Source organism: Haemaphysalis longicornis, unplaced genomic scaffold, assembly GCF_048455015.1.
Source record: "Haemaphysalis longicornis isolate Haplotype H1 unplaced genomic scaffold, Haemaphysalis longicornis Haplotype H1 scaffold_12, whole genome shotgun sequence".
NCBI classification, from domain to species: Eukaryota; Metazoa; Arthropoda; class Arachnida; order Ixodida; family Ixodidae; genus Haemaphysalis; species Haemaphysalis longicornis.
In genome coordinates this window covers 33907568-33923769 of record NW_027526225.1, presented here as the reverse complement: position 1 = coordinate 33923769, position 16202 = coordinate 33907568, and the positions used below count along the sequence as shown (strand labels likewise).

At 42.3% G+C, this 16202-nt stretch overlaps 1 protein-coding gene across 1 annotated transcript in view; it reads left to right on the top strand.

Annotated features, from left to right (window-relative positions):
- Positions 1-16202, top strand: part of LOC144161548 (receptor-type tyrosine-protein phosphatase epsilon-like) — a 106492-nt gene that overhangs the window by 62871 nt on the left and 27419 nt on the right. Inside the window, exons 13-18 of the mRNA XM_077692202.1 lie at positions 200-236; positions 4196-4293; positions 6792-6908; positions 9303-9451; positions 14424-14559; positions 15350-15499. Coding sequence (XP_077548328.1) covers positions 200-236; positions 4196-4293; positions 6792-6908; positions 9303-9451; positions 14424-14559; positions 15350-15499 — 687 coding nt within the window. The remainder of the gene's footprint in view (positions 1-199; positions 237-4195; positions 4294-6791; positions 6909-9302; positions 9452-14423; positions 14560-15349; positions 15500-16202) is intronic.

The window sequence follows — 16202 nt, the reverse complement described above, 5'->3', positions numbered from 1 at the left end:
AATACTTGTCCTACGTGTTTCAAACCTATTGCAATGTACGCAAGCTGTAGATAGCCGTACTTTTGAAATGTGGCACTTGCGTGCTTGAGGAAAGGATTACGGTAAAATTGCGGTGTTTTTCTTTTGGCGTTGTACCTTTATATAGAATTTGAAAATGAACGATTGTGCAACTTGTTGTAATTTCTGCCTTTGCTTTCAGGGGTACAAAATTTCGCGCAAGTACATCGCCACACAAGGTAAAAATTTGCTAACTACCATGCTCTGCTATGGTTTCAAGCATTTTTACTTGTGATTACGTTTTACTGAAACGCTGCAGAGTATAGATGGATTCGTGATTGGTAAGTATAGAAATAATTGGTGCGTGCGGGCGGCATGAAGAACGAAAGCAAAACAAGTATGTGAACGAAACAAACAAAGGGCAGAAACAAAAACTGTGGAACACACACAGGTCTAAGACACAGTGCCAAAATGACTATTGAGTAGAGAAAAACAAAGTGTAAGGTAATATAATTAGTGCCGATAAGGGCAGGTAGAACCGATTTGCGAAGAGACACGAAGGTAAGGAATACAATATTTATACTAGGCACTGAAAAGATAAATGATTAAACGGTTCATTAAAATTATTTAGGGCTCTACTAGGGGTTCGTTAGGGAAGATTATAAAATTTTAAAATTGGTAATGGTAAATTTATGGAGACCATCACAATCTCTGCTAGAATGCGAAAGCCTTGTGCTTAATACTGTCTTGACGTTCAAAAATGGTGTATATTTTGTCGCTTCCGAGCATGATACTTTGACCGTGAGTAAAGAGAAACAGTGCCTCCTCGTAAGTGCATTTTGAGGGATAGCTCTTGATTTATCGAGAGGATTGTATAGTGGGCGATCATCATATGATGCAAAATTGACATTTTCACACATAGGCCTTCTATTACCTTGTTTTTACTTTCCAGCAAAGTGGCACAACTTTAGTCGACAAATACCAGTTCGCCACGCTACTCGGAAAAGTCATCTAAAACCTGTGCGAAACCTAGCAGTCCTTTAGAGAAGATGCGGGCTCCAAAGCGATAATCTCACGCTACTCTTCATGCCAGAAGTCTTGCTGTAAAGAATACCAAAATATTGATTGTTTGATTCCGAACTGCCTGTAATTATGTAATATGGGACGTTGTTTTACGGCTTCAGGCATACATTATTTTATTGTGTGAGGTCCTATGATATTTGTGGTTCTATGTATAGCAAAAACTTTAGATCACTCGTTGGGTAAAAGACTGGAGTACCTGGTACACAACTGGTCAAGAAAATAGCGGATGGCCGAAAGTACATAACATTGAAGTAACTGGCAAAAAAAGTGGGTAAATTTGTGTCCGGATGATGTTGAACCATAGACCTGCTTAATTCCGAGAGAATGCGTTGTATGCATACATGAGGACGACTCGGTGCATTTGGCTGATTACAGGCGAAAAAAGGAAATGCGTTATTTCATTTCATTTGAAATACTGCGCTTGGGATATGTGCTGAAGCCTGCGTGCGTATTGGGACCATGCTAATAACAAAAGTAGCAAACACGATAAAAGGATCTGTTTTTAGTGCAGTTTTCCTGTGAAGGAAAATAATCGCTGCTGTAGAGAATAAACAAATTAAAAGTATAGGGTTGATTCAGTTCGATTTGAAGCAAGAAATCCACTTTAGCAGCCTCATCGACTGCCACTGTGCCATCTCCGTACGTTTCCACCTGTACAACAAAAGTTGCTGTTGCCATTTTTTTCGTAGTACATTCCCCCATCAGTTATAAAGGACAAGGATTGTGAGGTTTGAGCGGCTGATGGGCCACTTCACAAAATTCAAAGACTGGTCAATTGCAACGTAAAAACTGTAGAGTAGTGCCTGCGGCACTACAAGTTAACGTAATGGGACGTGAGTGCAATGGGTACAACAGGTGCACACAACACGTTCACAGTACACGAAGTGAATGTCATTCACGCATAACCTGATTCTAGGGAAGCTGTGGCGTCTCTATGTCTGCTTTCTGGCGTAAATTGTGCCGTGAAACGAACAAAAAAGAGCGAAAAAGAGACGTAAGGATGGTGTAGCGAATAAGAAGCCCGTCCAAGTAACTCGGGCAGAAAAACCAAGAAATAGGAACCAATGAAGGTGCCCGAATACGGCGTTACAAAAAAGTTCTTGATAAGTACCGCCAGCTTCCCCCTTCAAAGAGCGTAAGCAGGATTAGCTGCCTCGAGGAATCTTCGCTTGGCGAAAAGAACGTGCGTATTCGTGACAGTACTTCAGGCCTTACGTTGTGCTTTCAACTCCAGCTTTCTCAACCGGCATGTGTGAGCTTTACCTAAATTCAGTTTGGAGTTGCTTGGCGCGTTCTGAGTAGCAGCGTTACAGCTATATAATATCACGCCTACACGTATACGTAGTATGAGCGATTTGACAAGAGTCAGAGTCATAGTGACACAAAGCAGAAAAAGGTGCAAATGGAAAACGATGATGACTCATCGGGACGTCTGGTTCAGTCCACCGATCTTCACGCTCACACCACTGTCTAACAAGCCGCCATTGTTGCATCGGCCATGTCAGCATAAAAAATTCCCAATTGCGAAGTTGAGCTTTCGCATTCACTACCTTACTTTAAGGGCTCAGGTGCTATCGTGAGTTAGGTTAAACGTCGATCACCAGAATGATGCTTTATACTGACTTCTCCTTTTGCTTTGTTTTATGTTTATCCGGAAAAAACGAAGGCAGCACTGTCGCCATTTGTGTTTTGATTTATTTACCTCGTCTAACACGGGGACTAATTGCTTCTTTGTAACAGTAGCTAGTTTGTCAAGAGCGTCAAAGCTGAAACGAATTACCGCTGTAGACGAGAAGATTTTCTCGGTGCTTGGGATATTAAAGCGAAGATTTCCATGTCACTTTGATGGAGTATGGTGGGTTGACATCACACGGCAGGAAATCACACAATTTTCTGATGATGATAATCACCGTAGGTGAAGTGAAAGAAAAAAATTCTTTGCTTGGTCGGGATTGGAGCTGAGCCTTCACGTTATTATTCCGATGGCTATGCAATGCGCCGTTCACACATCGTCGAAACGGTTTGGGTTTGGACAGGGTTGCCTATTCGTGTAGAATTAGAAACAACATTCATGCACCACCCAGTCTAACGACGACGATAATTGATCCCGAAACTTCATTTGTGCAAAATCAAATGCTGAATTGTCAAAGTCAAAGACGCGGCGATCAAAAGCCCATACTGCGTGCGAGTTTATCTCACAGCTCAACGAAGTTCAAACCTTCTGCGAGTAAAAATAACCTCAGACAACAACCAAGAAATCCCTCGCGAGAACGTTTCGCGTTCAACTATCGTCGTCTTTAGACGGAGGTGTGCGTGGTTTCATTTATTTGGTTTTTGGCGCTATTTCAATAGTTGGTAGCCATGTACTGACCGCGTTTAGTTTCGAAAATGATTTGTGCTAAACTTGCTTTGATATCTATTAGTTTGCCTCAAGTGTATGTTCCGCTCGCCTGCTTGGGGTTGGTGGGGTAGCGGCTGAGGTCTCTTTATGATCCCTACAAAATTTTATTTTTTTAAATATTTCTAGATGATGTAAACTTATTCAGAAGCAAATAACAAATCACAGTAGTCGTGCCACTTGTACAAATGTTTCAGGATTTTGCTGCATTGAAATGGTATACTGAACGCTCAAGCGCTTTAAATGCAGAAAGTACGACGAAATTCCGCATATCTGCACATCATTCAATACCCCGAAATCGGTCATGCAAAAAAGGACAGTGCATTTAGTGCCTGGCTACCTGCTGCTGCGGATGGTATTGAGGCTCTCCAACTTTCTAAAGAAAAAGCAAGGAAGTCGATTCAGGGGTCGTGTATCTGTGTTACCTGAAATGGTGCTGGTAGTGATGTAGCAGCGTCGAATACAGTTCACCCCGCGGCGGCGGACGGCATCACAGAGCTTAATAGGCAGGCCGGAGCAAGACCCTGTTGGCAAAAGGCGAAGACCGTGAGTGATTGCCGCAAAAATACACAACTGTCTCACAGCAGGCGGAGAGATAAAACAAGTAAAGCTATTAAGAAAGCGTATACAAATATAAATAAATAGGTACCGGAATGTATCGGTAATACTGTTGCCATAAACAATAGAACAATGCTGCGTTATGTTTGGCGCTTGCAGGTCCGAAGGAGTCCACACTTGCAGATTTTTGGCGGATGGTTTGGCAGGAAGGTTCCTACAAAATAGTAATGCTAACCAACCTGATGGAGCAAGAGAAGGTGCGTATATTATTTTTCTTTGTTTCAAAAAATTGAAATAAATGGGGCGTATAATTAATCAATACAAAACAATTATTTGCCGCTTGAAAAGTTGTCGTCATACTTGTGTGGAAAATGTAGGCAATCCCATATGCATTGTCACGTGACAAATGTCAGTTAAACTATTTACCATTTAGGCCTTCTAAACATGAATTGGGAGTTTGTTCTTTCCTACTAGTAAGATTTCTTTTACTCTATTTATTTCGTACGGTTTTTTCAAACAAAACAGTTTTTGTCTTTTTCAAGTAATCAATCAGTAATACTCGTGCGAAATTATTTATAGCCGCTTCCACACACAGATATTAGCATGTCACATAAGGCAATTTACTCTAAGGCTTGCAGAAGGGGAATACCCAGTTTGTTCTTTCCGACTGATAAGATCACTTTTTCTCTTATCTATGTCAACAGTTTTGCAACAACCAAATTCTTATCTTTCCTACTATATTCAGTCAGTCTACTGTTGAGTAAGTCGTTGGACTGACGGAGTGCAGCCGGTATGTTTGACTTCGCATTCAGGTTTGCTGGTGACATTACGGTACAAATTGTTACGACAATCCCGTCACTGAAAAAACGTAACTATGGCACTACAGGATAAAAACTGATATATTTTAAACAGAAACCAATGGGATGAATGTATTTCCGTTTAGGTGGCGTGGTCTATATAGGACACTTTCTTAGGAATTTTGTCAACGACAAAAGCCTTGTTTGGGACCGCAGACTCTAGCGACAAGGACATTTATGCAGAAAAGAATATCGTGTGCATCGCGCTTCGTGTGCATCGTGTGCATCGTGCGCAGTTTAATGGCGCTTGTGCGAAACATAAAGTACCTCGAGAGAGCCGCCGACGTGGCCATGGGTACCTTTAATGATTATCGTAACTTCAAGACGATTAAGACGATCCATAAACTTTGTGCAAATTCTTTTACATGAAATAAAAATAAAAACTGTCGGTTTCTGTCCTTCTTCCCTCCCTCGTTTTCGTGGCGCAAAGAGTGTGCCACAAAGTTCCCAGAGTAAGCTGAGCAGAAGAGGTGTCTCCTCAAATGGTTAAAAAGTACATTTGCAGTTGTTCCCAGGCAACAAACTAATGCGGTATCTTGGTACGCGATCAACGTTGCGCGTTCGGTGCACGTTTTCCACGAGGAACGAGGTGAGATAGAGTAGGCCTGGAAACAGAAAAGACGCATCATATTTGTCTCTAGAATGTGACCATTTTGGCTCCGTAGGACGGACTGTTTATTGAGGGGTTTTATATAGGAATAAGTTTTGCCGTACGCCCTACCAATGTAAAGAATTCTTCCCCGCGGAAATAGCACCCCGTCCTGTATTCTGAAGAGTGTTTTGTATAGGAGACAGAATTTTAATCCTCGCCTATATGAGTGGGAGTAGAATTTTCACCCAGGATTAGAAAACGCCGGATATTATATTACAGTTGTTTACAGTTTCAATACACAGTGGAGTCCTACAGCAAAAAAAGGAGGGGCATACATTGCCAACTTCACGACCTCGCAAAGCCCGCCGAATTATCAATTAGCCAACCACAGGGCAGGTTGTTGTGCTGTTCGCTTCTTGTTCTTTATTCCAACGAGCACTGGCAAGTTTTTTTCGTGAGTGACCGCCGGATCATCCCTCCTCATTCCCCATCAGTACAAAGAGCAAGGGAAGAGCGGTAGATTTATTCTGCCATTCATATGGTAGGGAAAATTACGCGCCGAGCAGACGCCCACCCACGTCATTTGGCGACTATATCTTCAACTATTAAAAACATGTTTTGTCTGTAAACTAATGCGGGGGGGGGGGGGGGGCGCTGACAGAATAAGCATCTTTATTCGTGTGGCATAGATAGGCTTTCTTGGGATGGCTTCCTCTATCGCTCCATTGGCTTCACTGCGGCCACCACCACAGATGCGCAGGTTCGCCGAAAAAATCGTGAAAACAGAGCACGTGCGGAAATTGCCCAACGAAGTTACAATGCAAGGGACAGTTACCTGGCAAAATTGGCTGTTCTTGAAACCTCGCTACCATTGCCGCTACTGAATAGGCTTAATTTCGAAACTTTAGCTTTACCCTATCGTGAATGTCGTTAGGCAGGCCAATCCGTATCATAAGCGTAAAGCTGCTACGAATATTCTCACTTTCGGTTAGTGGGTTAGGGGGTATAAAACTGTGAAATAAAGTACAAATTATGTGTCATTTTGAAGACAGTGACCGCGGCGAAAAAGATTCTGGTGAGGATTTTTTTCCGCTCAGAAGTAATGTGCATCAATGAAAAGATTCGATTAATCCCCAATGTTTTTGCCCAAAATAGGGGTACGAAGAGCAGTGTACTTCATTGCTTCTCTAGAGTGTTTCTGACATCTTTGTTTAGTGGTGCGCTTGTAACTACGCAAAAGGGTGTAGAGAGGTTTGCTTTACCTAACACAACACCATAATACTCTGTCTATTTCTGTTCTTTTCAGACAAAGTGTTCGCAGTATTGGCCAGAGACTTCGAAGACGTACTGCAACTTTACCGTTACTTTGATGAAGACGGACGCACAAGTCGACTTTGTCGTGCGAGAATTTCAGGTTACCTTGGTAACTACATCTTCTTTTATTTTTTGAGCTGATAGAAGATTAACAACAAAATGCTATAGATCGATTCCCATATATTTATCTGCGACGTCAAGGTGGAATACGAAGGTTACGACTAAGCTTCAATTGATGGTTCGTACGAGTTCCTATGCGCATGCAAGTACAATTCAATAAAAGAAGTTAGAATTTACAAATTGCCATGTAAAGTATTTTTTCTCATAGGGAGAACCAATGAAATCGGCGCGAACAATTAATAAACATGTGCTCCAAGCAATTTATATGTTGTCGTATTGCTTGACCCAAACCATTACATATATCCCTGCGTAGCAAGCTCAGATTGGTTCCGTGGCAATTAAATCTCCTCTAGAATCGATTTTTTTTACTATTTGGCATTTTTGCCTTGGAGCCTGTGTTTTCTAGACCGTAATAATGTTGTTTTTACAAAAGTATGGCAAAGCGCATGCGAATAGAACAAAACGATGGCCACAATCAGAGTATTAGCCTAATTGACAAATGTTTGGCAAGTACATATGCACACTCTAGCAGAGAGTGTTGGTTTAGCTTCACAACAATGCACCCGAGTGAGCAAAAAAAAAAAGACATGTGGCCGAGCGAGCCAGCTTGGTGAATTTCAGCTGCGCGCAAACTATCTGACTTCAATTTTACCGGCGCAGCGATACTTGCCAGTGCAGAACTTCCCATTTGGACTGAGGGACGCCAAATTTCACAATGGACTTTTAATTAAAATCATGTGCTAAATAAACATCGTCATTCGCAGAAAAAATTCGACGTTGACTGCATGAATGCGTAAATTGAGAGAATTGGGGTGAAGCTGAACTGGCGAATTGCCTTCACGGGAACCACATCGCTTAATTTAAATATATGTGCTGGCGAAGTGCGAAGTCTTGACCCAAAACGGACGACTGGGCGAGTTGGTACATAGTCTTGCTTGGTAACAGCGCAAATAAAACAGGACACAAAAGGAAGAAGGAACGGACTCAGCGCTGACTTACAACTGAAATTTTATTGCGGTTGCCAGCGGCTTTGTAGGAACACTGGCAATAACAACAAAAAGGAAAAAATAGAAAAGGAGAAGGAAAAGAAAAGTTTTTATACATGATAACATGAAAGGAATAGATACATCACGTATTCCTTGGAGTGTCACGATAAGAATTTCTGGAAGGCATAAAACTCACAGTGGTCATGACGAAACGAGATAAGTACAAATGACATAACAAAAATCATGGTCGCAATCGAACCGTGGGACAGGCCTAAGTAATCTTCATTTACCGGGAGGGGAGCGCTCCGCCAAGTACTGACACTCCTTATCTGAGAGGGAGATAGATGGAGTGCTTACGCATCCTTGTCCTAACTTTAAGATTTCATTGGCTTCTAAAATTTCCCGCACGATTTGGTTGTCATGCTTCCCTATCACTATGCTCTGATCCAGCGCCGGCTGACATTTGGAAACACAATCGCGGCAATGTTTGGCCAAACAATGCCAAACAATCGCCAAACATTGCCGCGATTGTGTTTCCAAATGTCAGCCGGCGCTGGATCAGAGCATAGTGATAGGGAAGCATGACAACCAAATCGTGCGGGAAATTTTAGAAGCCAATGAAATCTTAAAGTTAGGACAACAATGCGTAAGCACTCCATCTATCTCCCTCTCAGATAAGGAGTGTCAGTACTTGGCGCAGCGCTCCCCTCCCGGTAAATGAAGATTACTTAGGCCTGTCCCACGGTTCGATTGCGACCATGATGTTTGTTATGTCATTTGTACTTATCTCGTTTCGTCATGACCACTGTGAGTTTTATGCCTTCCAAAAATTCTTATCGTGACACGCCAAGGAATACGTGATGTATCTATTCCTTTCATGTTATCATGTATAAAAACTTTTCTTTTCGTTCTCCTTTTCTATTTTTTCCTTTTTGTTGTTATTGCCAGTGTTCCTACAAAACCGCTGGCAACCGCAATAAAATTTCAGTTGTAAGTCAGCGCTGTGTCCGTTCCTTCTTCCTTTTGTGTCCTGTTTTATTTGCGCTGTTACCAAGCAAGAAGTCTTGACGCAAACCATCGCACTACCGCCGATCCGGATTGTCAAGTTATTCAGATCTCGGCTTGCTGTGCTATACGGACATCCTTTACGATACTTCTAACAGTATCAATTCGTCATTAAGTAAAAATATCTAACCAACAAAATAGCGCAGTATTCACGCTTCTTTCTACCCTTTCTGGGCCAATGAATACCGCTGTTAAGAGCTCCTCCTCACATTTTGTTCTTTAAGCGTTTGCGGGTTGCGTATATTTTTATTTACAATGCCCTCACAGTTGTTTCACTGACACGGCAAGCAAAGGTTAATCACTGCTTCTCATTTTTTATCTGTTTCCAACAGGACGACAATACCCGCAGAGTAGTTCAGTTTCATTTCACAGAGTGGCCGGACCATGGAGTTCCCCTACACCCAGCGGCTTTTCGAGCTTTTCTGGGAAGAATACGGGATTTTCTACCAGGAGATGAGCATCCTATAATTGTGCATTGCAGGTATAAAAAACGCCATTTGAAAAAAAAAACACCCTAGGGATTGTTTGGTTCAAGTGTATATTAAATATTTGTCCGCATACTTCCTTAGGCATTAAATTGTACTCTATTTTAGAGCGTTTAGGCGCCGATAATATCACAAGAGTAAAAATGAATATTTACTTTTAGGGTGTTCTCTTGAAGGTGAGCAACGGTACTCATTTTAAGAAAACTCATTATAGCTGTGATATTTTGTCCATTACATTACCTATGTTTCAACAAGTTAGACGTCAACATAGCGTGCCGGATCACAAGTGAAATTGTGCACAATCGCTTCCCATTATCTTAAAAGGTGCTGCTCACCGCAGAAATCCAGATGCACTCGTTAAATTTATAATTTTAGAGCCTAATCTTAAAAAATCACCAGCTATTCTACTCTGTGAAGGAGTCTGACCAGCAAAACTGATCTGCCACTCAATGTTGAACAAGGGTGCACATCCCTGCGGCGATACATTTTTTCTGCTGCTGAAGAAGCTGTCATAAAAAGATCCTGGACCTTAACTATGCACGCGGCCGTTCTGCTGAAAAAATTAACCGCCATGACAACGCCACTGGTGCACCGTAATAAACCCGTTCGTGGCCCACCGAATTAGTTTCGGCCTTCCTGTGCAGTAACCAGGAAGCAGGAAGCAAAGAAACGTGCACCAGCACGCGTACGCCTGCAATGGGGCGCCTGAAGGTTCAAAGCAACGTGAGGTGGCGCGGTTTCGCTCCAGCGCGGGCGACTTCCGCCCCCTTAGGAGAGCCGAAGAAAACTAACCACACCTGATTCGAGCGTGTGGTGGATGAGGGCAGTGGTTTTGTTGACGCCGAATTGTGAGGCAGAAAAAGAATTCAGCAGAACCCAGCCGTAAACAGCTTTCTGTAAAACTAATCAGGCTATTTGAAGCACAGCATAGGCTTTAAATCAAGATTAGTGGGTTGTCGCTGCCCGAATCTTTGGACTTCTGCTAGACCATTACAGGGAGTTTTATTCAGCGCTCGTTTAACGAAGCGGCGCCCATAAAGTCTCAAGATATATCTTAAAAATGTAGGTCATGAGGTAAGAATGAAGCATTGAGTGAGGTCAGAAAATTCCCATTTAAAAATACTACCGTTCGATAGCACCGGTTAAAGATGCGCATGTAAAAGGAACCACTAAATTGAAGTAGTTCATCGTCTATCTTTGGAAAGGAATGCCTGAAACTTTAATTCGCATAAAACGATTTGAAGAAACACCCGCTGGAAGCCTCGAAGGCGGTAGAAGTTTCGTGTACTCTGTGACGGAAAGGTTCCAAGCGCAACTAAGCTTCAGCCACGCTAGAGAATACAAGACTAGAACATCATTATGGTGAATTCCTTTTCGCGTGCTTCAAGATAAAGAGAAATACCTTTGGACTAAGAAATTACAAAGAGTGGTAAAAATAAAGGCAGTGCACCAAATAGTTGACTGCACGTAGCTCACAGGTATTTGTGGTGGGGTGGCATGGTACGCGCAACAAGGATGTCGGTTACAATGTTAGGTTTCACAATACAACCGATTTTTGTGGAGTGCATGTAAGCTAGCTCATATGCAAGCCAGTGCTTTATATACCGGGGTAACCACAAGGAAGTTTTTTTTAAATTGGTTCACACAATTTTAACTTGGCATTACACTCCCCGTAGTCTGAACGGCGGCATTATGTAGTGCGTAACTCTGGCACTACCATACGTATACAAAAGCTCCTTAAGTCTAAATCCTGATTGAATAGCCTAATCAAGGAATAAAAAACTAGTATTTATTATTGTTTTTCTGTAGCCGAATTTTTATAGACCTGCTTTCATCCCACGTATAGTAAAAAAATAGTTGCTGTGCTGCCCACAGCCCTGGTTGCCAGCTATCCTTCTGGCAAGATTGTAGATCTAAAATTTTCGCCTCCGAACATTCTCTGGCACTATCATTAAAAACCTGATCGGTTCATGGTGTTTTAAGGGGGACCTTTTCAATTGATTGAGAGGTCAGGTGATATACTCTACAAAATATATCGTCTTTGCCTTTCACCATCTTGATTGCTAGAACCGTCTCTAGGTTTACACTCTGTTACCCTAATCGTCCCCCGGTTGTCAACTCATCTAACTTCGTGGCCAGTCATATACATTTCTCTTTCTCTATTTAAACTATAACATCGTCTTCTCGAGTTCGCACCCTGTTCCCGGGAGCTCGTTTCCTGTCCCGGAGTGTGACTCCCATCAGTATTCGTTACATTTCCCGTTGAGCTTACCCAAGTTGCTTTCTATTTGTTTATAGGGTGCCAAGTTTCCCATCTATTTGTCATCCCCGGCAGGACGCATTGCTTGTATGTTCTTTTTGTGAGTTACAGGTAGCTTACTTTTCAATATTTGGCAGTGTCTGCGGAAAATACTCCAGCCCATACCGATTCAGCACCGAATTTCTATTTCGTGCTTGGGGTTAGCGCTGACAATTTACCCCAGATCGATATACCCTTCTACTTAGAACAAGAAACATAAGTAACATAAGCTGAAGACGGTGCTTTCGGCATGTTTATCCAACATCACTTTACAATTATCATATTTATCTTTAGTCCTACTGCCTTGCTTTCTGATCGTAGTTCCTCAGATATTTTTTGCAGGTGTTCCGCAGACACACTTAACTAGACAATGTCGTCTGAAAGCTGAATTGGTTTGAGCATCCACTGTTAATTAGTAATCGTGTGCTGTCCTAGTCATGCTTCCTGAATACTTCCCCCAGGCATACTGTGAATAGTTCTGGCGAAATGGTATCTCCTTGTTGTTCGCACTTTCTGATCGCGAATTGGTCGTGTTCTTAAAGAAGAAATATCCGGCCTGTACATCCTTTATGTACGTAGTATAGAAGTGTTGCGTAGGTCTCCCCTTTTCCCGGGCCTTTCAATGCCTCCAGCTCTGGTGCGTTGCGTACTGCTCCAAACGCTTTTTCATCGGCTATAAATGCCATATAAAGGGGTTAGTGTACTCTGTTGATTTTGCTATTACTTGATTGACAACATAAATGTGGTGCAATGTTGAGTACACTTTCCAAATCCCAGCCTCTCTCCGGGCGACTTGGAATCTAGGCTGTTACTTATGCAGTTAACAAATACTTTGGTAAACAACTTGTATACAATTGAGATTGTGCTGATGGGTCTGTAATTTTTTAGGTCTTTGTTGTCTCTTTACTCCTGAACGATAATTGTGCTTGTATTTCTCCAGACTCCTGGGACATTTAAGGTCGTTAGGTATTCTGGAAATAGTGCAGCAACTTTTCCGGGGCCATATCTCCTCCATCCTTTAAAACATCCGCGGTTTTGCCTTCGTCACCTGCAGCTTTTCCTCTTTCTGGGTAGTAGAGAGCATTTCATACTCACTCATTATTTACTAGTGGGATATCGGAAGCCAAGCTTTTAAGCTCTTCAGTTTCCCATGGGCATACGCTGCTGGCGTATAACCTGGTGTATAACCATTGTGCTGCTTTTGTTACTTCGTTCGTGTTGTGCATAAAGTTAGGTGCTCGTATCTGACTGCGTGCGCCGTCCAAAATTTTTATAATGGTGCGCGAGCGACAACCGATAGGCGTGTGAGCGCCTTGCATGGTGTCTAGCTGTGCAGTAGGCGACAGTAGGCGCACGGGCACACAGTTGCCTTGTAAATGAGGCTGAGGCGAAAATACGTCAGTCGCCGCTATTGTAGCCGACCAGTCAGATTGCAGATGATACAAAAGGCAGGGAGGAACCGTTGCATTCATCACGGCCATTTTTCTTTACACCTTGTCTCAGTGTCAACCCCGTAGATTGTTGGCACAGCATGCTGCACGCAGTGAGTGATAACGACTCGATAAAAAGCCGCTCTTTTATCGATGCCCTAGCGTGCGCTAGAGAGAACTTTAGTAGGAAGAGTGCTGCTCTCACAGCGGACTCTGTGCGGTGCAACGTGCCCATGGGAAGGTCCGACGTTCGCATTAAACCAACTTGCTGCTTGACGTTAGTGTCCCTTTAAATTCATACGCAGGTCTGTTTACTTTGGACGAAATCCTGTCATGGGTCACCCAGATATCCTTTGCATACAAACAAAGTCGCATATAGAAATCTTCAAGACCATTTCGGTGAAGTTTTCTAGGTTTTCAGAAATTTATTGTAAAAAGCGACACGCGCACTTAAGGCAGAAGCGGGAACTATTCTACATGTTCAAGTAGAATTACAATACCTAGTCATGTTCCGAAATGGGCTTAAAAACGGAAACATATCCACATTTTATGTACTTCGCAAAACATGGGGTTAAGGGTAGACCGAGTTTAATGCGCGAGAAGCGCGCGAACGAAAGCCTATTGCAACCAAATTTTTATGGAGAGGCAAACTCAGTGTAAATAAACATCGCGGGCCAATTAGGAGACACTACGGAAGGAACCAGGCCAAGCTGGCAAGTATACGGCTATGAGATGAAAAGCTCTTAATCGGATGACACCATTCCCGCCTCGATGTTCATTAAATCGGTTCCTTATTTTGTTCATCTTCCACTTCATCCTTTTCATCGCCGCGTTGCCTTTTGTCGGAATTCGTTTATTTCCTTCTTTCCGAGCTTCTTTTTCAACGCTCCTTCAGTGTTTTTTTTCGCCTGATTAAGTGCCAGGACTTATCATTTTATCTCTCACGTCATCTGATAATAACCTGTCAGAGTTTCGGCTCATTTTCCCTGCCACTGTTTGAGATAGTATGGCTCCCTTAATCATGCATCTAAATAACCAATCAATATGAGCTATACGTACAGTTTCTCCTAGCCTTAGGATGGCTTTGTTATATTTGTCTTATTATAAATTCCTTAAATATCTACCAAACTATTCCACATATTAAAAACTGTGTATTCCTGCAACGAGTTAGTTTAAGACCTCGAGCCTTTTAATGACAGTCTTGTGTGACTATATTTGCTCGCATTTTTTTCTTTCTAGTGACGGAATTGGTCGCACAGGTGTGTTCGTCCTCGTGGACAGCATGTTGACCCAGGCTGAGGCTGAGGGTCGAGTAGACCTTGTGGCTCAGCTCTACGCCATGCGGCAGAGCAGAGTGGACCTGGTAGATTCATTGGTGAGCAGCATTAGACTTCGATCTACGTCACAGGTGATAGAATGAAATGATACCGTCTGGTACTGTGTAATAACCTATAATGCCGGTGTACATCATCCTGAGATATGCATACACCTTCGATGAACAAGGAATTACAAAACGTGGGAGGGAATAAGGTACATCTTGTTTGTCACTCTGGTGTTTAACTCTGTCTGTAAAATTTTTACTGCTGTCCAATTGTCGCGAAGAATAAACCCTAGCCAAGGTATCTTGTACAAGAAAACGTCTTTTTGAAGTACCAGCTTGCGAAATTGCTTAGCCAGGAGACGTGTAAAAAACAAAAAACACCCGTGAACGTGTACATTACGTAAGTAGAATTTTTTTACAAAAGTATCCTCAATGTACGAATTTAAATTTACAAATAATATAGTTGTTACTCATTAACCGCTTATTCATTCTGTATTCACAAACAACTTCTTTAATTTATTAACCACTTATTCTTTCTTCATGCACTAACCACTTATTTTATTCATTAACTGCTGATAGCATGGTTATTAAAAACCGTTTTTAGTCATCCCAAAGCCCCAAAACTGTTGCAAAACCACTCTTCCTTCAGTCTACCGCCGCAAGGTAATGTTCACCGGGATTTTAATACTGGCTGCAGCGTTTACAAAATCTTCATGAACCATTTCCTTATATTTTTGCTTTTTCAATTTTAGAAAGGTACACCGAGAACGTAACGTGCACCAGTCAAACGACCACTATTAGGAGTTCATCGCAATAATTTTCTTTTTACTATCTAACATTGCAGGAACAATACATCTTTGCGTACAATATTCTGGTGGAGATACTTTGCCCCAAGAACCACAAGCTGTCGATCGAAGAGTTCGTCAGGCTCCACCCGAAGCTGAAAGCCAAGTTCCCTGCAAGTGGCAAGAGCCTGATTAACCTTGAGTTCGAGGTAAACGGTAGCAGTATGACCTCCGCTAAACTTTCCTTATGTGCCTAACCTGCGTAGTACAACTGAACAGCCTGCAACACTTTTTTATTTTCTTCAGCCACAATTGGAGAACGTAGCTCACACATTCTGGGCAACAGCACAGTAGTTGAGTGTGCATTTTTCTTAATTATTGCGTTTTGGGATGAAGTGGTGACAGTCTTGTATAGGTCTTTTACCTTATTAAGAGAGGCAGTATCATTCATGTCTAAATGAGCAGACATCGCCTTCGCAACAATGAAGTATAACGCATAATTGTAATATAATATGTACAGAAAAAAGAAATTCCTACATAATAAGAGACATAAGCCCTAATTACGCAAAAGAAGGTAACAAGACGACGTAAACATAAATCCTCATTTTAATTACTCCTGGAAAACGATATGTTAACACGTCGCTGGTTTAAGATTGTGAGACATAAAAAAACGGCTTTAAATCAACAAAGCAAAACAAAGCTCGCACATAAGAGGGCCAACTGTCCAGAAGGCGACAACTGCCCGACTCAACATTACCCAATTTGCCGGAGACTCGCCTTCACCAACACTGACTCTTTGGAAGTTGGCCTATATCGAACAGGGGGAGAGAAAGGGCGAGAGCTGCAGCGCAAACCCACACCCACGTAGTCCACCTTATCCTGAGCGCCACAGCGACAGTAGGTAACTTTTCT